The sequence below is a fragment of the Amphibalanus amphitrite genome, unplaced genomic scaffold (assembly GCF_019059575.1).
Source record: "Amphibalanus amphitrite isolate SeventyFive unplaced genomic scaffold, NRLGWU_Aamphi_draft 001448F_arrow, whole genome shotgun sequence".
Taxonomy (NCBI): domain Eukaryota; kingdom Metazoa; phylum Arthropoda; class Thecostraca; order Balanomorpha; family Balanidae; genus Amphibalanus; species Amphibalanus amphitrite.
The window spans coordinates 65,641-91,624 of record NW_024882941.1 but is presented as its reverse complement, the minus strand read 5'-3'; the positions used below and the strand labels follow the sequence as shown (position 1 = coordinate 91,624).

The 25,984-nt window shown below is 48.2% G+C and overlaps 1 protein-coding gene across 2 annotated transcripts in view; it reads left to right on the top strand.

Annotated features, from left to right (window-relative positions):
• The window catches only part of LOC122373126 (protein amalgam-like), a 42,889-nt gene that overhangs the window by 9,743 nt on the left and 7,162 nt on the right, over nt 1–25,984 (top strand). For both annotated transcript variants that reach the window (XM_043350913.1, XM_043350912.1), the window contains exons 2-8: nt 10,048–10,152; nt 11,693–11,893; nt 17,790–17,911; nt 18,155–18,305; nt 19,134–19,231; nt 20,132–20,318; nt 23,469–23,596. In XM_043350913.1, the coding sequence (XP_043206848.1) occupies nt 10,048–10,152; nt 11,693–11,893; nt 17,790–17,911; nt 18,155–18,305; nt 19,134–19,231; nt 20,132–20,318; nt 23,469–23,596 (992 nt within the window). The remainder of the gene's footprint in view (nt 1–10,047; nt 10,153–11,692; nt 11,894–17,789; nt 17,912–18,154; nt 18,306–19,133; nt 19,232–20,131; nt 20,319–23,468; nt 23,597–25,984) is intronic.

The window sequence follows — 25,984 nt, the reverse complement described above, 5'->3', positions numbered from 1 at the left end:
CGTCACGGGGAGTCTAATGGTGGTCTTTGTTTTGCGCTACGGGGTCTAGAATTGCTAAAAATTGAGTTTGAAAATTTGACGTCATCAATTTTGAACAGTTTTTTCGCTATAACTTCGCCAAAAAAAAGAGATATCAATCTCAAATTTGGTATGTGGATGGAAGGCGGTAAGGACTATTACATATTTTCCGGTTTTTGCGAAATTCAAAAAACTTTTTGGATTTTTCGATCATTATATCCAAAAAAATATTTTTTGATTTTTGGGGGTCAAAATCCAAAAATTTCAAAAACCCGAGACAGCAGTTTTGTAGCCCTGTCAATTCTACAGCTTTTATGTATTTATCATTTTTCTGTATTTGCAAAGCTATAGGCCTGACAGCTCTTCCCGCGAAACCCTTTTTTGGGTCGAAAACGGCAGAACATGACGTCACTCTGACGTCATTTCCGGCCAACCTATCATAGCCTTTGGAAAAAAATTTGGTCACCATGTGTAAAATTGATGTCCGGGAGGGTCTTGAAAGTTTGGTGACGATCGGCGCAGCGGTTCTGGAGATATATCGAAAAGTCTGGAGGGGGGCAAAAAATAGCCACCCCCCAACAGGTCGCCGGTTAACTGTACTGAGTCAAGCACCATCCTTTAGAAGGATATTGCTCGAGGATGTTGTTTGATAGAAATAGTTATGATATAAATGGGATTAAGAATAGTTAAATTTTATTTGTTGGAAGAAGTAACACCTTTATTTAATTGAACTCACATATTGGCCATGCAACCCATGATATGAAACAATGTAGGCATGTCTTGGTTATTTGTTATTGATTTGCCTTGGCGTGTAATGCTACATGCCGGTCGATTTCAGACGATGTGCATGAAATATTCTTCAGATAAAATAGGCATTGAGAGCAAATATTCGGAAGAAATATGGCATGTCTTTTGCCAGCTACCGTGGCTCCGCCCAGCCCCTCTCGTTTCCGTCATTGCGCAGCTTTGAATGCAACCAATGGATCGTAACATCGGAAGTTGCTGTGAATCATCTCGCCGGACGAAAATCGAACGTCCAGTCGCTCACATCCTAAGAGCGTGATTAAATGACGAACGTAAATCACGTCTTTATGGCGATTAGCCACGACGATGTGCCATCAATTGCCGGCAACAGCTCAGAGGTCTGCTCGGAGGCTTGTGTTATAAATGTTGTATGCGGCTGTGTGATCAATGTATATTTATAGCGAACAAAATTGACTGAGCTACACGGATAATTTTACAGGGAAGCTCCTGCTAGCCTCGGTAAGCATACCAGATCGTGGCATTATGTATGTTATATGTGTCGTATACATAAGTTATAACTTGTAACTTATTACCATGTTATAACTTATTGCCTCCTATCCCTACCTACCTATCGGCTCAGTGTAATGGCTATCGTAAATTGTGTTGTAAATTGAATAATCCGGAGCGGCGGTTGAAATGCATCTGTTTTTTGTTATAAGTAATTTACCCTGTATTAAGTATACATAACTGCATTTGCCTGGGACGCCAGCTGATGACAAGAAGTATTGAACTTCGAAATATAATTTTGTTTGGATGGTGCAATTTCTTCTTTCGCGCAGATGGAAGTCCATTCTCCCGTAATGCGCTGCGATATTTGTTGGTAAATAATTAAGTGTTACGGAGGTAGCCTGCGGCAGAGTGGATTTGTTGCCCAATACCAACAGATTCTAAAAGAAATAGCGAGGCCGTTCACAGGGCTTCGTGTTTGCGCCCTTTGTTGACCAGAAACTCTGGTCCCAAAGCAACAGGGCAGGGTTATGTTATGTAATCCCTATACGTACAATTTTGGCAAAGTGGACAACGTTTTAGGAATGCGAAATGCGAAATCTATCCCAATGGCTCGGATCTAATAGGGAACGCTCGATCCACGAGTAGTGTTGTTGAGAAACTCCTTGTGGGGGTTTAATCCGCCCCCCCCCCACCCATCCCCATCCTCTGGCCGTCCATATATTATGAGAAAGGCCGTGGTCAGGCGAAGTGGTTGCCCATATTCTGCGGCAGCTGAACACCGTTGGCCAGGAATAGTTGTCCGGTGTCTGCCACCATGTCCGGTCCCCGCTCCCGCCTCCACCGCGGTTCTCGGTCGGTTCGCCCGTTCTGCAGCGAGGCGCGCCTGGTGCGCCGCCCATGTATTGGGCCCGCGTCTGGCCACAGCAGGCCGTTTAATCTCGCTCCGGAACAGCAGGCCGGCCCACGGCCGCAGCCGACGCCGCTAACCCGGCGGCGGCGGCAGAGACGGACCGCCGGCCGACCGCCGCGCCGAGAGGAAAAATCAGACAAACTTGCTGCTCGATTACAGAAAGTTTTGAATCAATCAGCTGAAACAACCGGGAAGAAGTATTTACTAGAGTTCTGGAAATGTGCGTCCGCGGTCGAGTGACGGATTACAGTATTTTGCACGTACTGTTTTCGCTGGATGAAATCCGAAAGTTTGCTAGGCTGGGGATCAAGTTTCGGCGAATTTTTCTGACCCTGAGCAGCCTGCTGGTCATAGCACGTCCGTCCACAGTCGCGGCGCGGAACGAAACGGGCCAGACGAGCCGCCGCCGCTGCTGACCATCGTCGAAAACGACGCTGAGTTGCCGGCGCGCGACGGGTCACTGGCGGCGGCGACGGGCGCGGCGAGGCATCGACGGTCGACCGCGGCCGTCTGGGGTGGCACGCCGGCTGGTCTGACACGAGAATGGCAGTCATGTGCGCACCGCCGCTTATTGAGTTCGGCCGAAATCTGTCGGCGCCGCGGCGGCCGTGCTCAGGCCGGCGTGCACTGGCCGTCGGCGGCGCGGATTCGGCCGGCCGGAGAGGTCATAACGTCGAGCGGCGGCCGATGGCGGGCATGTGCCGCCCGTCCGGCGGCCGGATGTCGCAGTGGATATTCGGGCCGGCGCTGGCAAATGTCACGGGCGGTAAAGCCGATATGACGCCGTTCGGCGGCGATCCCCCGAGCGGCAGCAGCCGGCGGAGCCGAAATACTCGCTCTGATCGACCGACGGATGGGCGGACCCCGCGGAGAGGATATTGTTTTAGGGTGTTTCACGCCATGACTTTGGTTACTTATATACGTAGATGATTCATTTGTCTGCATGTTATGTGAATCTTTTCTGCTACAGTATACATTCCCCAAAACGGACTGGTATCTGCAATCTTGAATGTGCATGAACTTTTGAACCATTGATACTGAAGCAATGAGCGACTGCTGCAGGCGCCGGCCAATTCAATCTGTAGTCTGTAGCCAAAATGATGTTTGGTTGTACCGCTTTTGTTTAATTGTATGTATTCTGCAATACGTTTCGACTGAACTATGTAGTTGAAACATAGCTTACAAATTACGACACTTCGAAAATATAAATAACCAGTGGCTTTCGTTCCTGTCAGGCACGGCACGAGTGTTCTCGACATGATTGCCGTTGGTTTCAGTCCCGGGAAGTCCCGTTGGTAACTTCACCGGTCGGAGAGATACTAAGATTAGTGGTCATCTCCCGTGCTTTCCGGACATCCACCCACGACGCAGCCTCCACCCACGAGGCATGGCGCCACAGGCGTTTTCTCTAGAGTTCAACACTTCTAACTTTCTAAGGAGGCGGGGCATGAAGTCTGTGCTTAGGAAAAGACTGGAGTGAAGTTGGACTTATAATTAGAGGTAGATTTGAGCAATCGCTGACGATTGCGAGCCTACAGACTAGGTTCGCCTGTCCAGTTCTTACATCAGGCGTGGTGGGCAGAACTAGGAGACGCCCCCGTTGGCTTTGAGGTTTAGATCAAAACAGGATGCACTGAAGGCAAGTCATGCAAACTTCTCGCTCTAGAAGTTATCTCCTTGCCCCGAAGACAGAATGAGAATGTCGCAAGCCAGTCGAGGGTATATGGGCGCCACCTGGCACATTGGTAATTCAGAGGAGTAAACTCACCAGCACAGTAAACTCATGACTACGTCGAGGCAGGACGATAATGCACCGTCGAAGGCGAATGAAATGAAAATGTACCGTCGAAGTGTCAGCATGTGTGTGGGCTGTAAATGGAAGCATCAACAATAACTATGCAGTTACATCTTGCGTCCAACTCCCCTTGGCATGTTTGAGCAGATGCAGTGTAGGTATACATTTTCCGGTCGATACAGATTGAAACAGGGCAGATCAACCTATAGTTCCTAAGAATCATTGTACAGCATTTATACTGTGATGGCAATCTTTTTTTTGGAACTACACAATGCACAATACACCTATGCAATGCATGCCTAGCTGCTGCTATTTACGCATATGATAAGGCAAGAATATGAAATAATGCTGGCAATTGACAGCGGAAGACAGCCACTGAAGCGCCACTATGAGCTCAACTCGGACTTCTTGCATCGTCTAGGCGGCCTAATCGGACATTTAGACAGTTGAAAATGAGTTTACATGCAGCGCGATAATGAGCCCTGGTATCTATGTCGTGCCAGGCCATGGCACAATATCTTGTCATTATGTGGTTTCAGAACTTAAGCTTCCTTGACGTCCATTCGTCCGGATAAGTGCTCAAGTTCCTGGTATTTGATAGCATTGACTGATATTTCCACGAAAATGGCGATTCAGTCACTGCAACTGATACGATGGTGTCTGAAAGAATCTGTTTCTGCACCGATATCTCTGAAACTGAATAGGAGAGAGGGCCCCGCTCCAACGACTCCGCTTCTGTCTACGTTCTCCGGTACTTATTTTTAACACGAATCGGGGCCAGGGGGTGCATTGCTGCTCAAATGCGGTAGAAAATGACATTAATTCCGTGGAACAGAAGCCGGTCCCCGCGCGGCACCCGAGCAGCCATCGCCGGCGCGCTTTGGTGCAATCATGGGACACTCAATCACGGGCCTGTCCGCCTCCATCCGGGCACCCCTTGAGTCTGTTCTGCGGCGGCAATTTAGCCGGTGTCGGCGCCGTGTGAATGATACCCGCCGCCCATCACCTATTCATGGGCGAGCGCAGCTCGCGCCGTCCGCCACCACGCACAAATGACACCCATGTCGGCGGCGCGCCGTCGCCAATTGTGACGCATCTGTTGTGCGTCTGACAGCACGCCGAAATGGCCTCATCAAAAGACAACGAGCGCGTGGCGATTCGGCGGCGGCCCCGTGAACGGTCGGGCGGCGCCGACTCCCCCGGGACAGATCGAGCCGGGGCTCCGTCATATTCATTGTTCATACGGGCGTCAGCGGCTAGAGAGAGGGAGGCGGCCGCGAAGTTAGACCAGGTCCGACGGTCAGAGATTTATGGAAGGCTGTGCGCCAAATGGTGCAGTAAGTTTCAACCAACTCAGATGAAGTTTGAGCACTGGTATTCTGTGCTGTGTGTTATGCGTAGGAGTTAGGAGTTCAACAGGTGGCGTGACCCATGACTGGTCTAGTTCACATGTGTCGTTACTTGAAAAGGAGCATATTCAATCGCTCTTTCAGTGAAAACTTGGAGAAACGCACATGAATTACGTTCTTTATATCTAATCTATTTATTTACTCCAATGAATCGCAGATTCAAAAATATATCTACCCGGTACAATTCATGCAGTCGAATAAATTATAACCGCTATCAGCCGGGCTGAGTCTAAGCGGCCTAATATCTTTGGTAGCTTTACCTACCCACCTGCATTTCGATCCACCTACGAGGCAGTCCACGTCTCGCCACTGTGGAAATAAACGATGGTGCTAGAATTTGTCGAAAGCGGAACTTAAATATCGTTGATCTTTAAAGAACATATTTCTTCTGCGTTGCAGAGTGTTCGATATAAATCGTCAAAGGGAGCCGACAAATAAGGGAACGACTTTAACCCAGGCGAATGTTCTCTGAAAAAGGACATTAGGATTACAAAGGACCATGCAACTCGGCGAGAGCCGTCGCAAAATGTGCCACTATAACCGAACAGTCGAACTACTCCAGAGCCGCAGTCAAAGGAGCACAAGGGAATAGCCATCTTCTGTGCGAGCGAGCTTGACTCATATTTGAACCGATTTGAACGCCAGCGGGAGAGCAAAGTGACGAAGCTGCGCAGCCTTATATGCGTGCGAATTTAAAAACGCTGGTTGCAAGTCACAGCAAAGTACACAGCAAAGAATAGATACCGTCTAAAATATGGATTTCAAGTGCTGAACTTCATATTTGCGTAGGAAGCTTGCTACCCGCCACAGAAAGTAAATGAACTAAAAAATAAGAGGTAAATACATAAGCGAAAATTGATATATGCTTACCTGTTGAAACATTCCACAGTACCCAATGTACTGCCTATTCATACTTTTTGCCGCAAATGCTACCTTCGAATACAGTGTACTTGGTCAGTCTTTAAACGAGCGATTTTGTAATTTATTTGCTGACCATTTCCATTCTGAGGACGGCGTCATTCAACGCCTTTGAAGTAAAGACACTGGAGCGCGATGATTAAATGAAACGGCGTGTGCTTCCAGACGTTCCTTGCCTTCGACGAGATTCCTCTCCGCAGTCGACCAAGAAAGATGACAGCGTGTAGACTGTAGCTGTTGGAAATCAACAAGATCTAAGGCCGAAAGATAAATCCTTAGGGTTTTTAATAATTTACGTCCACTTTTTCATGCTGCAACTTCTAACATGACTGGCGTTTTGCTTAGCTGTTTGACGACGGATATGTTCAAAGTGACTTAATAGATTAAACTTATGTATATTAATCTCATGTTTCAATTCACTTACTTATGCATTTTGCCTGAATTTCACTATTTGATATACCATATTAATAGAAAATAAATATTTACCTTTGCTTCTTGTCTATCAAAACATCCAGTATGCACATTGATAAAGAAGTTATAAACGTAACTTTAAGACAAAATTGGTCTGCTTGATTTTTTTTTAGTACTGAGGGCGAACTTTCCAAAACGGATCTTATCACCATAACCAAAATAATTCGGATTGTGACAGAAGGCCTGAGACCAGAAATAGTGAGGTTCGTTAAACACAAGATAAAAAAGAAGCGACAGTCGAAAACAGCCACTAGCTGCCTCGTCCTAGCCTTACAAGTACACCCTTTGTCTAAACATCCTCCACGACATCCGTTCCACCCCCATACCCACCTGCCGTCCCGTTGGGAGGGGGGGGGGGGGGCGGAGTGACGCGGGCGGCGCGCGGACGCGGCGGGGACGTCTCCTAACGACCCGAGTCCGTCTTCACTGTCCGGGCGGGGAGTGCAGCGGCGGCCGGTCCCCCGGGACGCGCCGCCACGGAGCTCCAGAGAGGCAGGCAGCGGTGCAGGCGCGGTGACAGCGCGCTGCGGAAGACAGGCCGGCTGGCAGCTACAGGGAACGCCGAGCTGTTCTGCCCCACTGAGCAGTGACGATTACGGCGACAAGTTGGCGCGCTGAAACGGCGACTTGTGTGGCTCTTGGGGATAACTGGTCGTTCGCTGTCGGTTACTTGCTGCATTTTCACACTTGGTTACGACTTACAAGCTTATTTTGGAAGAATTATTGTAGGTGGTCTAATCACAAAAAAAAAAACGCTAATGGGAATGATAAGAGAGGACACCACCGCCGGTTTGCTCAAATATAACTTGTCGGCCGACCGTGACTCTGTCACATGATCCTTCTGAACTTCGGTAGATATCGTGTAAGTTGATAAGTGCCCCTTGATCATTGATTAAACGTACTTTTAAAGGAATGACTGCAGGTGGCATGAAACTGAAAAGAATATAAAGAAAAATCGTTTGGCGTGCAGCCAGACCATGGAAATGAAACGTCTTTCAGAGACAGCGCCATTTTGGCTGGCATATTCGTCATCACGTCATGACGTGTGAACTAACGTTTGGCGGTGACGTTTCACAATGGAGCGTGACAGCGGAACGGTCTTGGTCGGCTCCATTTCGCAATTGAACATCAGAGTTTGGTGGCGGAAATTGCCAGTCTGACGGGGCTCGGACGCCGCGCTGAGCTGCAGACAGTTCTGTCAAGCGATAAGGTAATTTGGTACAATCACAATAGAATCAGTATAAGTTAGCAGGCTGTCACTGGTGGCATAGTCACATACAATCACAATAGAATCAGTAAACGTTAGCAGGCTGTCACTGGTGGTTATGTGACAGTTAGCAGCACATTATCTATAGTGATCCCTCCGCTGTGTAGCAAATTGTGTCCAATCATGTAACCATCTTGTCAAAGGTATGAATTGTGACTGAGGTCCACTGTAGCTAATGCAGTGGCAATAATGCTTTCAGCTTTACGATGTATTTAAACACTCCTGTTCCGCTCTGTCCCTATAATCCACTGGTTTATATGGAGTGGCTTAGCTAGTGAAAAAGGCGTAAGCATTCAGAACCAAACATTTGAATGTTTATGCCAAATCTCGCTTGAGGCGCATACCAATGTAACAAGTTTACTTTATGGCCGTTCGTTGATCGATTCCACAGAACATGTTCATCTGCTGTTCTAGAAAAGAGGAGCTCAACGGACTTCTAGGAACGACAATGGCAGTACCATAAAACGTCAGACCACAAAAGTCATTCCGCTGGCACTATAGTCAGTCAATATCAACGTAAGCTGCCTATTTGGGAGACTGTACAAACGACCGGACCGAAAAACTGAGTGGTTATGTTGCATATTAACCTCCCGTTGGTGAGACATTAGCTGTGTTCTTGCACTTCATTAGTCATACAGATGTGTGATATCATGACGTCATTGATAAATATCACGGCTGACGTGTCGCAAAGTCCCCGTTCAATTTGAGTTACAGCGAGAGAGTAAACACTCGCCGGACCTATTGGTTTTCTATGTTCGCTACTACATACATACAGGGGGGGGGGGGGGGGTACGACTCCCCTCGCCGTTTCGCCCCGGCCCTGGTGGAGCTAGCGCGTCGTGGAATAAAACGAGCGTGTGCGCCGTTGCGAGACGCAGAGATTGATACCCAATTTTAAGGTTCTAGGTCAACCGGTGACCTCTGAGGTCAGGTCAAGTGTCCCAAGGTACGGTTCCGTTTTTTGTGAATAACTTCACATAAAACGGCCGCAGACCCTTGAGTCTGGCAGCATCGTGTTCGCCTCGCTCAGGCGCGTCGAATGATATACTGTTTGTTTGGGTGAGGTCAACTTAGGGTGTTGACCTCGGGTCACGGTCAGGTCAGGGCCCCTAGGTCACGAAATCGGTCGAAGGAGGTCATGTTTATCATTCGATTTGGCAGATGTTCCTGAGTCCATTGGTGGCTTTCCCGACTCGCTAGCTCAATTTAATCAGTAGTTATTAACGAAAAACTAATATGACCCTAATGACGTCATAAATGACATCACGCAAGGTCAACATTGCAAAAGTGTCGCATCGAACCTTGCAAGGAGTGCATAAAATCACGATTCTGGGTGCTTGAGATAGTTGGAGATCGTTCCCGGCGCAAGAATAGCAGTTTTCATTTTCCTCATTGACCTATAATGGTGAGGTCACAAAAATGACCTGACCTCATAAGACCTTTAGGAAAATCCGAGTTATACAAGTTGCGCAACTCATAATGGATACTAGGTCCTGCAAGTTTCATTTCCCTGTGAAAGCTCCTCTGGCAGTGAGGGCGTTGCGAAGTTGCGACATCTGAAGACCGTGCAGAGGTTCACTTATGACGTCATAGGTCAGTGACCTGACCTGACTCGAAAATGCGGCTGGTGTCAGAAGATATCGCTTAAATCAAAGGTCAGGTATGCCAAGTTTCAGCTATCTATCCCCGGCGTGTTCGGAGCTATCGCGAAAAAGTTATATGGGGGGGGGGGCAGGTGCCGCCCCCCCCCCCTTAAGCCGGCGAGGGTTAAGACTTAAGATTATCAGTAGTCTGTTCTTTTCATCCTCACAAAGCCTTTGGTCACTCCGGCCAACTGGGAAAATTTTGAACCCGGCGACTGACTGCGCTTTAGTCCGGCCCTTTCCGCCACAGATATGAGACTCAAACGTCGCCCTGACCTCTTCCCTTCTGCTACAGGTGTACGCACGGTCCCGCCGGAACCGGACTGAGGACTCCGCCTCTGATATCTGCCCTTCTGTTACAGGTGTCCGCACGGTGCCGCCGCAGCCCAGTTTCATCTCACAGCCGGAGACTATCCGTGCCAAACAGGGAGAGACCGTGGTGCTACCCTGCGAAATCAGTCATTTAGGTAAGTCGCCCAGTCAGCCACTTAGGTGCAAGGGGCGCAATCAGATGGCTGCTGCCGGTCGCCATATGTGGGGTATCGTGCTTTTTGTGTAATGCACCTCGAACATGCTTGGGTAGTCGGGCTTACCTAACCTACCTCCATGATCCATTTGATCTTTCTTAAAACCCTATTAGTGGCAGGGGGGTTGTTTTTATCCACCCCTCAGGTTTTTCGGGAATATCTCCGAAACCGCTGAAGCTACGATGCTGAAATTTTCTGACTTTTCCTAAAACTAAATTGGGCACATTCCCTGAAAATTTCAAGTTCATAACTTTACCAGGGGCGGCTCCAGAGCACTGGGAATTGGGGGGTCCTATTCGTGAAGCGAGTCATTTGGGCGAAGATCACGATGCTGCACCAGTTTTACGAACAGTGAATGAAAGGTATCATGTGATAACATATACAGTTATTGTGCATCCTCTTTTGACACGTTTTTGCTATAATAGGCGGATCCAGGCGTCCAAAAAGGGGGGTTATGTTTTACCTCCCAACATAGGTGCCCTGACACCGCCTATGCATGACCAATACAATTTTAATTGTTCTCTCATAAGAAAATTGTAACATAACAAGACCATTGCCACCCTTTTTAGAAACAGTACCAACAAAAACCTTATTTACTATACTTTTTGTGTACCCCCAATCTCAATGATCTGTATCCGCCTATGATTTTTGAAAATGCATATTTTGAGGATCCATGTGAATTCCTGGTTCATTCTCTATCGATCGGCAAAAGTTGCGTTAAGATTGGTTCAGAAACCTGGCCGTGATAAACAGTCTAAAATGTATCTACAATTTGCCTGTTTTTACCCCCCTCTACCCCCCTATTGACATTTTTTAATTTCATTTTTTTTTTAGAAATGTAGATCTCGTTGAGCCGAATCGAATGCCGTTTGAATTTTGAAAATCGGCCGGTTAGATCTCGAGATATCAAGGGGGGGGTCGTAAACAGCCCCCCCTGCCACTAATATGGGGTAGCCAGGAGCCTGCCACTAATAGGGTTAAAATACCTACTTCATTTGTCTCTTGGGAAGACCAATATCAGCTAAGAGAACTCGGTAACTGTAGCTTTATTGCATTCCATTCTGAGGTTTTATAAAATATATATCTTCTGGACAATCAAATGTATGTTAATCTTTACCTCCGTGTATCAACCTACCTTCGTGGAACTTGCACAATAAAGAGGATCTGCAAAGGCTTTGGTAATGCGCTATGTCGACGTAAAAGACTCTTGAGTGGGTATCGTTGTTAGTATTGCAACGTAAACAAACCTTTCAATTTGCATTTTTAGCTACGTTGCCTGGTCCGATATATCCCCGGCAACTGCACGTGTCACGCCCTCCCCTTTCGGCTGTTCGTCTGTGACCCATGACCTGTGGCCGGTCAGTAGCTTGTCACACTCTCCCCTGCTCGGCGGCAGGTCCGTTCGTCTGTGACCTGTGACTTGTTACCCAGACTCTGTACCCGGTCAGTAGCGTGTCACGCCCTCCCCGCCCGGCTGCAGGTCCATTTGTGGTGGTCTGGAAGCGGCAGCGACGGGTGCTGAGCGCGCGGGAGGCAGTTGTGGTGCGGGACGCCCGCTTCAGTCTGGTGGACGGCTACAATCTGAGGATCACGGCCGTCCAGCCGGCCGACCAGTCGTCCTACACGTGCGCGCTGGACACGGAGCCGCTCTCGGAGCTCACACACCGGCTGGAGGTGCTCTGTGAGTAGACGCACGGAACAATGACAGCTGACGTCGGAGTGGTAGATGACAGGTGTCAGGTGAAAGCGGAGTGGTAGATGACAGGATACGGGTGGCGGAGGAATGGTAAATGACAACGGGATCGGGACTTCCAGGGGCCGGGCGGATGAAAGAGGAATTTTATTTGTGAGCAATACCTAGTAGAGACTTTATGGGAATGTGTCACAAGTGATGAGATCGGCTCAAGAGTGGTAAATAATGTGGAAATATAAAAGGTTTGGAATTCTCAGCTGCGCAAGGGTAAAAGTGGGAACCATTTCCAGGGGCGTCGCCGACGGGGGGGTCGGGGGGGTCGCGACCCCCCCACTCGTCAGAACCGGGGGGGTCGACCCCCCACTTTTGGCGATGCTGAGTATGCTTTTTTTAACCGAAGGTTTGTTGTCAATAGTTAAAACACTATTCTTTAGAATTGTGTTTTTCTATGCAAAGCTTATATCTCCAAAACTGCTTGACCGATTCACTCGCGGTCTTTTGTGTGGGGCAGCTTCTTCCTTTCTTACACGTAGTGTGATATTCTCGATGCGTTTGGGTGACCCCTAATGCACGTGCCACGTAAAAAACGAAGAGGCGTCAGTTTGGTAACAAGTCTAATAACTCTGTAGTTAGTTTACCGATTGCGCTGATACTTGGCATGGATTTAGGCATCCGCCGTGCAATGCATTTCCATGTGGCACGGTTGGGGTGCAGCTGCACGTGCGCACGGGCAGGGTGACGCTTCCAGATCTCGAGAACGGCTGGGCCGATTGTGATCAAAGTTGGCACATCGTTAGAGATCGGTGAGTAGGGTGCCGTGCACAAATCAGATGGGACTCATTTTGCACGTGCGCACGTGCAGGACGACGCTTCCAGATCTCGAGAACGGACGGGCCGATTGCACTCAAATTCGGTACACTTCTAGAGACCGATCAGAAGGGTGCCGTGCACAAGTCAGTTAGTATGTATTTGCATGCGTCACGGTTTGATTACAACTGCACGTGCGCACGTGCAGGAGTCGCTCCCAGATCTCAATATTGACTGGGCCTATTGCGTTCAAATTTGGTACACCGCTAGAGACCGGCGAATAGGGTCCCATGCACAAGTCAATTGGACACAGCTTGCACGTGCGCACGTGCAGGATGACGCTTCCAGATCTCAAAAACGGCCGGGTCGATTGCACTCAAATTTGGCACACCGCTAGAGACCGGTTAGTAGAGTGCAGTGCACGTCAGTTCGTAGCACACCCACTCCGGTCTGCACGTGCAAGGCTCATCCTCTCGTTTGGCGGCGGGCGTTTTTGCGGCGTTACAGAGGTGCTTGCTCAAACAACCTGCGGTCCCGCGATGCGGAGCCCAGCATCGCAGATGCTGGTAACCGAAGGTTTGTTGTCAATAGTTAAAACACTATTCTTTAGAATTGTGTTTTTCTATTGAAAAACAAATCTGAGTTCCCTGACAATTTGGCAAAAGCTGCCTGAGATCAGTACAACTTGATGCTCTTGAAAACGGCTGGTCCAAATATTCTGATTTTTTCAGGATTTCTAGTGGGCCAGGTGATCTACGTTCTGGTATGGGTCTCCCCTCCGCGGACCATCTGGTGCACGTGCCACGTGACTTTAAAAATTCCCGTGTTAAGCCAATGGGGAAAATGAAAAAATGCGTTCCACGGCAGATTGCTCGAAAACGATCCAAACGACCCCCCATTTTCTTACATGCAGATCAACCACCATTCGGTGCACTACCCATGGGTATGTCGCAAAGTGGCCGGAAAAGTCCAGAACCACGTGCCACGTGCCGTTGAAAATGACCCTGCACACCGGAAATTGGGACTTTTGGTCATTTCGGCGCACCCATGATGCATACTATGGCGTGGGTGACCAAACAATGGGTGTCATCCGGTCGGCAACTGTTTAAGGTGTCGTCCAGTGGGCCAAAGTGGTAGTTTCAAACTTTTGGGATCCACCACTCTGGGGATTCTTTTTGACAATATACTTACGTTTCTTGGCGCAATGTTCATTCCACCCAGCCGGTCGTCAATGCGTTAGATGACCCAAATGACGATTGACCTGAAGGAAGTTGGGGGCGAGGAACACGCACGTGCCATCCGTTTTTTACTCGGGCGCTTTCATCTAGGAGATTTTTGCAGATACGTCAATGCGTTAGATGACCCAAATGACGATTGACCTGAAGGAAGTTGGGGGCGAGGAACACGCACGTGCCATCCGTTTTTTAATCGGGCGCTTTCATCTAGGAGATTTTTGCAGATATCTTTTTGATTTGTGAAAATGACCAGCCTAGCGGTATGCCAGCCGCTGATAAATTATTATCTTGCTGCGGCCGGGCGCTTATTTGCGGTGTTTGCGTTTGGCGGCTGGCGGGCGACTTTTAGTCGTTTTCGGTTAGCAGTTAGCGTCGGTGCGGTGCGGGCGGTTTTATTTTTTTCGGCGTTTCGGCGTTTTTTCCTGTGTGGTTTGCGGCGGTCGGGTGATTTTTTGCCGTTTGCGTTGGCTTTTCGGGCGTGCGTTTTACACGTTTTGCGGTGTTTACGTTTTGCGGCGGGCGGGCGTTTTGTGTTTTTTGCGGTGTTTGTCTTTGGCGGCGGGCGGGCGGGCGGGCGGGCGGGCGATGCGGGCGGTTTTCTTCTTTTTTTTTTGCGTCGTTTGCGGTGTTAAATTTGTTTGCGGTTGGCGGGCGGTTTTATTGTTTTGCGGCGTTTTTGCGTTTTTTATTTGCGGTTTGCGGCGGGCGGGCGTTTGTTTATTTTTTGCGACGTTTGCGTTGGCGTTTCGGGCGTGCGTTTTGCGCGTTTTGCGGTGTTTGCGTTTTCCGGCGGGCGGGCGTTTTTCACAATTCAAAGTCCAAACCTTCGGGCCACAGCGCTCCTCGAAAAGCGCTGCCCTCGAGTAAGCTATCATGTCAGGGAAGTTGGCGTCAGCAACATCAACAAATACAACGTCAGATTCAGAATCGCTTCAAGAGCTCCCTAGTCCCTATTGCTTATAGGTCAATAAGCTGTGGGCTAGAACATCAGCATGCCAATATGATTTTAGTCCCTTTTTATCCCTCAAATGAGCGAGCGCGTCAAAACTGACCCAAGCGTTCGTCTGATTGTCAAAATAATGGTTGCAGTCGATTCGTCGGATGACGTATCAGTAACTACGAGGTACCTACCTGGCTAGCCTCAGCCCTGCTACCCTCGGACCTGCCTGCATAGGGGAAATGGGGTCAGATGGTGGATCCCTCTGGGGCTTTCCTTATAAGACGCGCAAAAAGGAGTATATTGCAACGAAACTTCCAGTGACCTCGAGTTAATGAATTTTACACCTATTCTAAAAAAATGGCCCTGATTCGAATATGGATGACCTTGGTTAACTTTTTTGAGTTTTATTTGCTTCCACTTACAAGTGTGGTTTTTGGAGCTGATTTCGAGTTTAGCGCCCGTTTGAACCGTTTCAAGTAGTTTTGATAAATGATGGTTATGTAACATGTTACGAAGCTATCGTTGGTGGTTGTCAGTCACCCACTCTAGATGGCCGGCAGGAAGCCTGCTGGTCGACCTGACCTGACCCGACCCGATCTACCCAAAATGCATGGAGTCATCATCTTTGTTCAAGTCTAACATCGAACTCGTACTCGGGACCCCGATAACAGCTACGGCTCACTAAGTTCTAGCAGGCGGCCAGATTTTTCCTACTTTTGGGCGTTGACCTAAGATGACCCGGCCAAGACCTTGAAATTGGGCATCATCGGCTTTCTCTCATCACGGGCAGCATTTTCGCTCTTCCGCGAAACTCTACCTCGATCAGGGGCCGAAAGCATGCCTTATGCGTTACGTTAGTAAACGTTTTACCTTAGCGACCCGCAAAATACGAATAAGAGCTACAGCAACACAGAAAGCGTATTCGATGGCTTTTTAAAGCTCTTTCGCCAACCTCGCCTCAGATATGACTTCGGGTCTATGGCTTCAGGCTTGTGTACCATAGAGTCCAAACAGCTAAACGGACGGATTTTGCCGAAACATTTGTTCTGTAACAACCTATGATTCAGTGAATGTGTATGATATTCATGTTATCAGTTATCACCATCGTTTTTGTTTCGTCGAAACACGTCGCATGGCTTACAATTTGAACTTAAAAACTTGAATAGAAAACTTGACATCAGGTAAAGGTCATGACCTGACCGGAAAAGAACCTGCTGCATATGGATCGATCTGTGTTACTGAGCTGAACACACTCCAGGTGCTGTCATCGCTCTACAACGTCTCCATCAAAAGTTGTTGTCGAAAATGTGTTAGAGATCTTTGATGACCTAATGACTGACCATTTCAGTCACCACTGGTCATTAGCTGCACCTTATCTCTAAAATGAACAAGGTGTCATGGCTACAAAAGTATCTAGCGTTTTTAGCATATTCTTTCAAAGCAGAGGGTATCGTGCTTTTTCCCATATCTTATCATGATTGGTGAGGTCACACACCTATTTGACCTGACTTCGCTTCTCAGATGTAAAATCCCAGATTCATGAACTGTTGGCACTTATAATCCCATTCATTACACCAAATTTCAGACTTATAGGAGTCAGGAGATAATCTATAGGAATGACAAGATTGCAGTTTTAGGAGGCATTAAAACTGAACTTGACATGACATTGTTACCTGACCTCGGGTGACCTCTGCTTGATTTCTATGCACGATGCAAAACTGATGTACAATACGATATACCGCTGCTTTCGCGGCGCTGCGCGCCGAGGTTTTTCTCCGGGCAAAAAACCGGGAGTGTGGCTAAAAACACCCCTACCCATCAAGACGAAGACCGGAAACCCGACCCCCCACTCAAAAATCCGTGGCGACGCCCCTGAGTCCATTTCGATTAATAGCACCACATGTATTGATTCACTTGATACTACCATCAATCGACAGCATCACAAAACCTGGAACAACAAACTTCCAACTCATCTTGCACTAATGCGTCGACTCTGCGACACACTGCGCCAGCCACTGCGGCGTCTGGTGACGCAGTTTTGCGGCGCTGGAGCAGCTCGTCAACAAAGTGGAGGTCCTGTTTACGCCAAACAGCGTGACCCACAGCCCTGGGCCACTCGGCAGATATATGTGAGCAAAGTTTGCCACATCCCTTAACCAAATTGGTCGAGTGTCGGCGCAGCCAAGAGCTGCTTCCGTGAGCGAACCGATGGCTTCCCGTCGTTGTTGGAAGTGGGCTGCCAAATTTATGAGTAAGAAACCCCCGGCGGCAAACTTGGCGCAGCCTGCACTGCGCTCGTCTGCCGCAAATGGGAGATTTTCGAATAAAATATGATGCTGTGATGGGCTTTGGAGATGAGATTACCGTGTCATGCTCGATTTGGGCTGTAATGTGTCCAATCTCACGCTTACCTTATCTATATCTGGCACGGAGGATCCAGCCAACATGGAAAATGTGCGGGTTTAAGCTCCTTCCTCGTCGTTATCTTGCCCGACCAATTTTACAAGGAGGAGGGACTGGAGGTGGGTACTATTTCATTCATTAGCTCATAAGATGTGCTGTATTTTTACCATCAGACTTGTAAGTAGAGTATTCGTTCCACTTGTCTCACAATGCTTGCCGTTTGTCTTACAAAATAAGAGATCTTTTCACAGAGACACATCAAACATTTATCACTATTAATTATTATTTTTTCCACAAACATATAATCACTATTCACTATACACGCAAGAGAGTGGATACATGTAAACCCAAGCTCGCACACTGCGAATATGCACACTAGTTACACACTTAATTTTCCCTCTTCCTTTCTCTGAAAAGTATCCATCCTTTCCACCTTGTCTGACCTCTGTGACCCGTCTGCTGTGACCTGTGACCTCTGTGTGACCCGACCTGTCCCCAGTCGGGCCGGTGGTTTCTGCCCAGCCGTCCAGCGGCGTTCTCGTCGTCAAGCTCGGTGAAACCGCTGGGATGTCGTGTCAAGCATCCGGTAATCCTCCGCCACGGATAGCGTGGAGGAAACAAGTGAGTAGGGAACGAGACATCCCAGAAGGGATGGTAGTTCATGCTAACGAATGAAGCATTTCAATAAAGTACCTACGGACAATTGGCTTTCTCTTCCTTAATGACTTAATCATTCATTCATTTCTTCTAGATGAAAATAGATTTGACGTCTTCCTGTCTTTCATCTAAGTCTTTCATCCTGTCAATCAAGCCATTCAATGATGTGCCAGTCTCGTGCCATCTTACCGTGAGACCGTGTTTCAGGGTGGCACGTTGCCGTCGGGCGAGGCGGAGCACGAGGCCGGCCAGTACACGGTGACGGGTGCCACGCGCCAGATGGCCGGTGTATACCAGTGTGTGGCAGAGAACGGCGTCGGCGACCCGAGCACGGCCTCCGTCCGCCTACAGGTGCAGTGTGAGTGACCGACACCCACCCGGCTCTGGTTCTGACCGCAGAGCAGCACTCCACAAGGCTGACAGACAGCAAAGGTGTATTAGAGGGCTGGAACGACCACCTGCTTAGTTGTTCATGAAATGCTGATTCTAAAGTCTCTGTGAGATGTCTCACGCCTCCGCCGAGTACTAAAAGAGGAAGCTTCTTGTTGCCAACAAAGATCACAAAGATCTCAACAAGTTTGCTGGTGACCTTTCAACTTTACGAGTCGAGATCTGGTGAGCTATCATGCAACTGCATAATTGGAAATCTGATTTTGAGCTGGACATAAGTTTTGACCCGGAATCTCACTAGCATTTGCCTTGACCCACGGGTGAATAACTTTACCCTGGAGTTGTGCCAAACGTTCAATGTTCTGCGAGTCTCATGGTGATGTCTGCTGGTTTTACGTAACCAATCGACCAACATTTGCGCCGGATTAACATGCCTAGAGTCCTTTATCAGTATCCAGCTTAAGTTACACTGACTTGTTTCTGTGTACAGCTTCTTCTTACAGCTACAGCTTCTTCGTGTATACCTTCTTTTTTGTTTATATGTCTGTAAAGTGAACAAGGAAGCTGCTCCAGTCCATTGAAATGTGTTTGAGATATCCCATGTCCTATGTATGTTGATTGTTAATGCTTATATAGGTATATGTAACTCATTCCTTTATTAAAAGACCGTTGTCCCCCGTTGACAGACCGTGCCCCTCACTGACAGATCAATGCCATTTTTGACGGAATCGTTTCGCGTGTCCGGAGTTGACAGGCTCACATCCCTTGGTGACAGACCCGGATCCTTTGTTGACAGACCCTCCTGAGGTGGAAGTGGCCAAGAGTGTCGTCTACACGGGAGAGGGTTTCGGGGCCGAGCTGGTCTGCGTCGTTTTCGCCCAGCCAGAGGCCGAGGTAAGTGTCGCTGACCTAACGAGGGGGTCGCTTGCATAATGTCCACCAAAGACGCGGCGAATGTGACGAAGGTCTACTGTTGATATGACGATGATAAATAAAATATGCATGCGAAGCAAAAACTTTTTGAGCTGTAGCGTCAGGGAAAATACCGCTTGGCAATAAAAACAATGGACAACTAACATTCAAGCAGAATGCTAGCCCGAGAGCGAGCACGCGCCGCCCATATCTGGCAGCGTAGTTCGTCTCCGGACGCCATGATCTGAGTAATAAATCCCAGCAACTGGTCTATGTATAGCTCTGTCATAATGTATAAATGCATGCGGCTTCTCAGCACCTCGACTGGCTGGAGCTCATTTTTCTAAATGGCACTCGGGATTGCAGTATGAACTGCAGTCCTGAGTTTCATCAGCTCGGCAATATGCACTCAGAGGTGATAGAACTTATTTGACATCGAGGGAAACTCCAGTTTCACTTCTACCGGGATAAAATCGTCTACGATGAGAGGTTTTGCTGTAACTTTTGCAATAACTTCTAGCTAACTTGTGTAATTGTATTATCCGATCGAAATCAAAATGTCGGACCGCACCTTTCTGAAGTAGCATAGTAATTACAGGAAACCTTACTCCAAGAATTGGTTTCGAAGTACGTATTGGCTCGAATTGCTTCCATTGGCTGGTAAGACCATGTTAAAACACAGCATTATAGCTTTTTGATGATTCTTTAATCGACATTTCACGCACAAAAAAACGTCATATGACATGTCTACAATTCAATAGACATCAGCTGTGTTTGGCGAGGACTAGAAAGCGCTAGAACCTTCGTGTCTGAGATTCCTCCCATTTCTCTGGCGCACGGGCTGGCTCTGACGATTCTCTCGCCCCTCCGCCGCCCGGTCAGGTACGGTGGGAGCGGGAGGGCGCGCTGCTCGACCCGTCACACCACCGCAGCTCGTCCAGCGGCGGCGACGAGGACGGCACCCGCTACACCCTCGCCATCGACTCTGTGACGCTGGCCGACTTCGGCACCTACTCGTGTCACGCCACCAACAGCCTGGGCACCGCCGGTGGACAGATACAGATCTCAGGTATGTGAACAGGTCCGGATCTCAGGTACGGTGGAGAGATGCAGATCCCAGGTATGTGGACAGATCCGAATCTCAGGCACGGTGGACAGATACAGATCTCAGGTATGTGGACATCTATCCAAATCTCAGGTATGTGGACAGATCCGGATCTCAGGGAACTGACAGATGCAGATCTCAGGACTGATGCAGATTAGGCAGGTTGACAGCTACAAATCTCAGGAACGGCCAAGTCGCGCATATAATAACATCGTGACAGATAGGAGTGGGAAGGAGGGGGCGGAGATGCTTTACTTATGCGGCATAAGTAATTATGCCTGCTCCGACTAAAACAGCAGGCACTGAAACAGGCATATCATCTCACAGCCCCTGAAGCCAGCACTTATGCAGTCTGCAGTCTACGAGACCAGAGGTGACATATAAGTGCACTGTGCATGTATGGCCTAAACTTTTGAATCCATTTTAAAAGGGATAAAGCCGCAAAAAATTACCCAACGTTTCGCACTTATTGCTTAGTCATGGGTGTGGGTAAGAGCCATGACTAAACAATAGATACGAGTAACGTTGGGTAATTTTTTGCGTTTTATCCCCTTTAAAATGAATTCAAAAGTTCAGGTCAAACATGCACTTATATGTCACAGCTGTCATTTGATAATCCTCAACATCGAGACCAGAGGAATAGGCATGGTATAGGTAATCTTGGCGACCTCATCGGTCCGCTCTTACCTCTTCCTACTGCTGCCACGCATCGACTAAAAATGCAGCCTGTGCTTCGGAAATGGGAACGGAAGGGTCTTAAAAACCATCGATAACGGGTTAACGTAAAGCCAGAGATGCATTTTAATAGGCATAAGGCATTATGGCGCCTCTGTAACGATCTCACGAAGATTATTCATCGCTCGATGCTTCTATGCCGTTATACAGCATAAAAGCTTCTGAACTTCAATTCAGGCATGAAAGAGGTCTATCTAAGAGAAAAAATGATTATGTACTTGTGCACTTATTGTGACTCACGAATGATTGTACGTACATTGTACATATTGCCAGCGAACACTTGTGTAGATTTCATTTAGGATAAAAATGGATATGGGTGCATTACATTGTTAAGTGATTTCTGATTAACCGCGTCATGAACGTGGTTCATGAACGTGGTGAATCGGTGGTTTGTGCATGCAGTTGGTACCATAGCAACACCATATCCCTGACATGAAGTGGCACATAGAATTGCTATATAAGACGCTGTGCAAACATGACACGCAGAACAGTACCCAGAATGGACCTTCCTATGACGCCACTAACGTCGTATAGCAGGCCGAAGGACCGGATCTTCACGTAACGCCATGCGCTGCTACTTCCGGCTTTGTGCAATCTCCGTTTGCATCTGCCCTTTGAATGGAACAATGACTCTCAGATAGATGTTCCAGTGAATTTGCATAACCCTTATTCACATCGCAACAAAACTTGTAAATGCAATATAGGTCTGTTCTAGTCTAGTCCAGCTCAAGTCCGTCGCCAAAATAATTTTCAGCATATGTAGTGTTTAGACAAATATTTATAGAGCCCGGTATCGAACTGAATGTATTAAATTGTGGGTTATGTATGCAGTGCAGACTGGTTATTGATTCCCCTTTTTTGGATCGATTCAATCATTGATTTATTTATTTTTCTGATTCGATCGCCGCTCGATTCCTTAATTAAAAAATATGGAGAATCGATTCCTTTTGATTCAGAGAATCAAAAAACAAAAAAGGATTGATTCACGTTTGATTCAGCCAAAAAGTTATTGAACGATTTTTTTCGATTCAATTAAAAAATTAAAATATCAAAAAATATTAGGATAGATATTATTGTAGGTAATTGTTGCGTTCTTTTTGTTGTCATGCAATTATCATCACATGGTGGTAGTGTTACGTTTTATTCAATCATGGCTTGTGCATCGAACAATCCTGACGATGAATCAAATCTTTTTGATTCAACAAATTTTGTTTGATTCAATCCAATCGATTCAATCACGGGTGAACCAAACACCAGTCTGATGCAGTGCATAGCATTGATTGCATTGCACCAAAGTTGTCAATATATTGGAGACGAGACGCTATCAGCTTGAGGTACTGGGTGCAGCTTTGAGCACACCCGTGACTGCGATGTTTTTCATCGCAGTAATCGGGCACCAGCTCCCCTAGTCACGTTCTCACCAGCTGGTGCGCCTGCACCAATTACTGGTGCTGTGAGTACCCGTGGCAGACGGGGCCTATTATGGGGAAACGGGTCTATTGTTGTGCCGCGCCTCCAGTGCGTGCTGTTAGGGCAGCCACCGCCCAGGCGTCCGTGTTTGCCTGAGTTTGTAAAGGAAAGATGTTTGTGTGTCTGCGTGTGCGTATTGAAGACTGCTCATCAAATTCATCCGCCATTTCCAATTTGGTAAGTGGTTGCCGCAGGCTGGAGCTGCGTGAACGAAACGTAGCGATTCAAGCAACAACGATGCTTACATGGAAATGCATGGGTACACTCTAGCTCCGATGCTTTGAAGTATATGAGACTTCTCGCAAAAAAAAAAAACGTAAGGAAAGAGAATCGCGTCATTTTATCTCGTGCCCAAAACCTCTCAAGAGGATTAAGGGTTTGACGCATCTCTCAGCCGAGAACATTAGATTGGTAAGTGGTAGATAACATATTCTTGCCGATTTTAGACGAGTTCCAACTGGCTAACGCAAACGGCTAATGTGTTGCGAATGTTGCAACCTTTCCAAATATAATATAAATTTGTAATATGGGATGATATTCCATTCCTTGTGCACAGCAAAATGTGTCTTACATGAATCTGTTTGGTCTTCTTTAAAAACACCCCAACATCCCAAATGCTGTTGCTGATTAACATCAGCGCTACAGCTTCACCAAAAATAGCGTCGCTCACGGCTCTACGGCGCCGCAGGGAGACATTAAACATGGTCTTTGTCGGCTCTGTGTCCCTACCCAGTGGAGGCCGGACAATGTCGCCAGCTGGTGCGCTCCGTGTATACCTGCAGTCACTCACGTCTCACGAGCATGTCTAGCACTTGCTCACTCGCCTCCGAGCGTCCTCGGGCACTCAGAGCGTGCCTGGCGCCCAGAGTGCGCCTGACACTCGCCTCACTCGCCCCCGTGTGTTCCCAGGCACCCCGGAGCGCGCTCAGGTGACGAGCAGCGCGATGGGCGCCGCGCCGGACTCCTACCAGCTGAGCTGGACGGTACGCAGCTTCAGCCCCGTGCTCGAGTACAAGGTGGCCTACCGGCAGAGCAAGGTGAGATACGGGCAGAACAAGGGGAACTATAGACAATACTCAGGGTGAGTAAACAAGTGGATCAACGTGGGTAGAGAGCTGCGAGTCAGCAGGGTGAGAGAAAGGGAGAGAAACATGGGTGAATGGTCGATTAAGGTGAGGTAATAGGAAGGTAGAGTAAGATGGAAGGTGTTTGGAGCAGGTTATCCACAAAATGATAGCCATTAGACGAGGTATCCCATAAGAGAACAAGCGAGAAGCTAAACATTAGCAACGTGAGATAAGCGTTAGGCAGAGCGAGGAGAGCCTTAGGCAGAGGCTAGAGCGACAAAGTCCAAGTCAGAGTGAGATAAGCGGCAGCGACGTCTCGGTCCGGGGTCACTGCGTTGGTCAGTAGCGCGGCGCGGTGGTCAGGAATTCTTCCGTCGTCTCCGCGGGCCCAACCGAACAACTTTTCCGCCCGGCGACGATAGGAGCCAGACGCGCGATAGCTTCGGTGTGGACCGAGATCCAACTTCTCAGCGTGTACAAGTTCTGCTGTCCGCTACGACTGATCTAGTGAACTCTATCAGACCCTCGGACAGCGTAGGTAGTGGTGTCAAAGGTCGACGGAACAAAGGGACCACTGATGTTGAACGATGTCAGCTATGGTGTTAATGTGATCTTCGAGAACGGCGGCTGTACTGATCCGCAGGTTTCTCCGGCTGAGGGAAAATGAATTTAATAGATACTCAATGGTTTGGTTGAGGATAACAATGCAATTACATCTCGAAACCATTCACATATCAGGAGATTTTTTTAGTATAACTAGTTACACAGCTACGCTGTAAAACGTATGTGCTCTAAAAGTCTAGCATTTATCATTTGTGTTTCATTTAACATCTACGTCCCTGCAAATTGCGCGTCAACCAGGATTGCCTAACATATAAAGATGTGACAGACACTTAATGGCCACAAACTTTGTATGACTATAGGCTTTGCTTGGCCCTTTTCCTAAAATAACGAAGGGGAGCCTCTAAGGAACACGCAACGTTGAAGGTTTCTCCACAAAGTGGGTCAGCTTTACGTGATACTTTAGGTAGGGACTTAAGTGGACATGAAGGATTATCTTCTCGACTGTGTTTATTTATCTACACTCAACACTGTGAAACTTGTTATCCCCAAAGAAAAGCGAACATCTATGCGTCGGGATAGCGATGCATTCTATTTATGTGATGCTCGCGTCAGCTACCAGGCATATGCAATATACGCAGTGTACGCTCTTGGTTACATTGCATGCCACACAATACCATATACCTTCAGGCGTCCTATTTAGGCTGATATCACTGGATCTGAGGACGGCGCTCGGTCTCGGTCCAAGTGGCTGGCCCGGCGGCCCGCTGCGCCCAGCGGCTCTCTCAGCAGCAATACTGCGGACAAACGAGACACCGTTATATGCCGTCGGCATCCCGGGCCGGGCTGATGCTGAACCATGCGACCCCAGGGTGAGCTGCGTCTTTGTTAGCTGTCCGACGGGACGGGAGTGGAGTGTCACTCAGCGGAATGTGACAGCGGAGTGTCGCTCAGCGGAATGTGACAGCGGAGTGGGAGTGGAGTGTCACTCGGTGGAATGTGACAGCGGAGTGTCACTCAGCGGAATGTGATAGCGGAGTGTCACTCAGCGTGATGTGACAGCGGCGTGGGAATGGACTGTCATTCGGTGGGATGTGACAGTAAAGTAGAGTGTCGCTTAGTGGGATGTGGCAGTAAAGTTAAATGTCACTAGAGCGGAATATGACTGTGGAATGGACATTAGCGAGTTGTGCAGAGAAGAGGTATATCAGTGGAATATGGGAAATGAGTGCAAGTTGCATGCTTAGACCTAGCCGTGCAGTTTATAAAAGAGAAATGTCAGGACCCTAAAAGCACTGACGATATTCTACGAGTATCGTAAACTCCAGCCGTGCCCTAGCTACGAAATCATTTCCTATTGTAAATACAATGAATCATATCGTACATGAACACGATCACCGATGGCCAGTAAGGTGTTCATCACCGTTCGGTCTACCCCGTATACCACCTCACACTCTACTGGACCGGCGCCTCAGGTGGGGTGGGGTATGGGGCTGTGAGGGGGACGCCGTCATTGAGACGGTGCGGAGCGGCAACACCTGTGGACTGCTGCTCATCGACCGCCCGTCCCGCGGCCCCGCTGAGAAATGACCAGACCGCGGGGTGGCCTGGACTAGTGATCAGGTTTTTAGGACTGGTCTTTAAAGTTTTATAGGTTTGTAGACGTCTTGCTGGGCTGGGTGATTGGACACTGCGTGGGTTGTGTTGGAGCGTATCGAGGGCCTTTATTTGTTGACGGCCGGCCGCGGTGGTAGGTGGTCGCGGTGGCTGATGTCTGACCGCTGACCAACCGCTGCG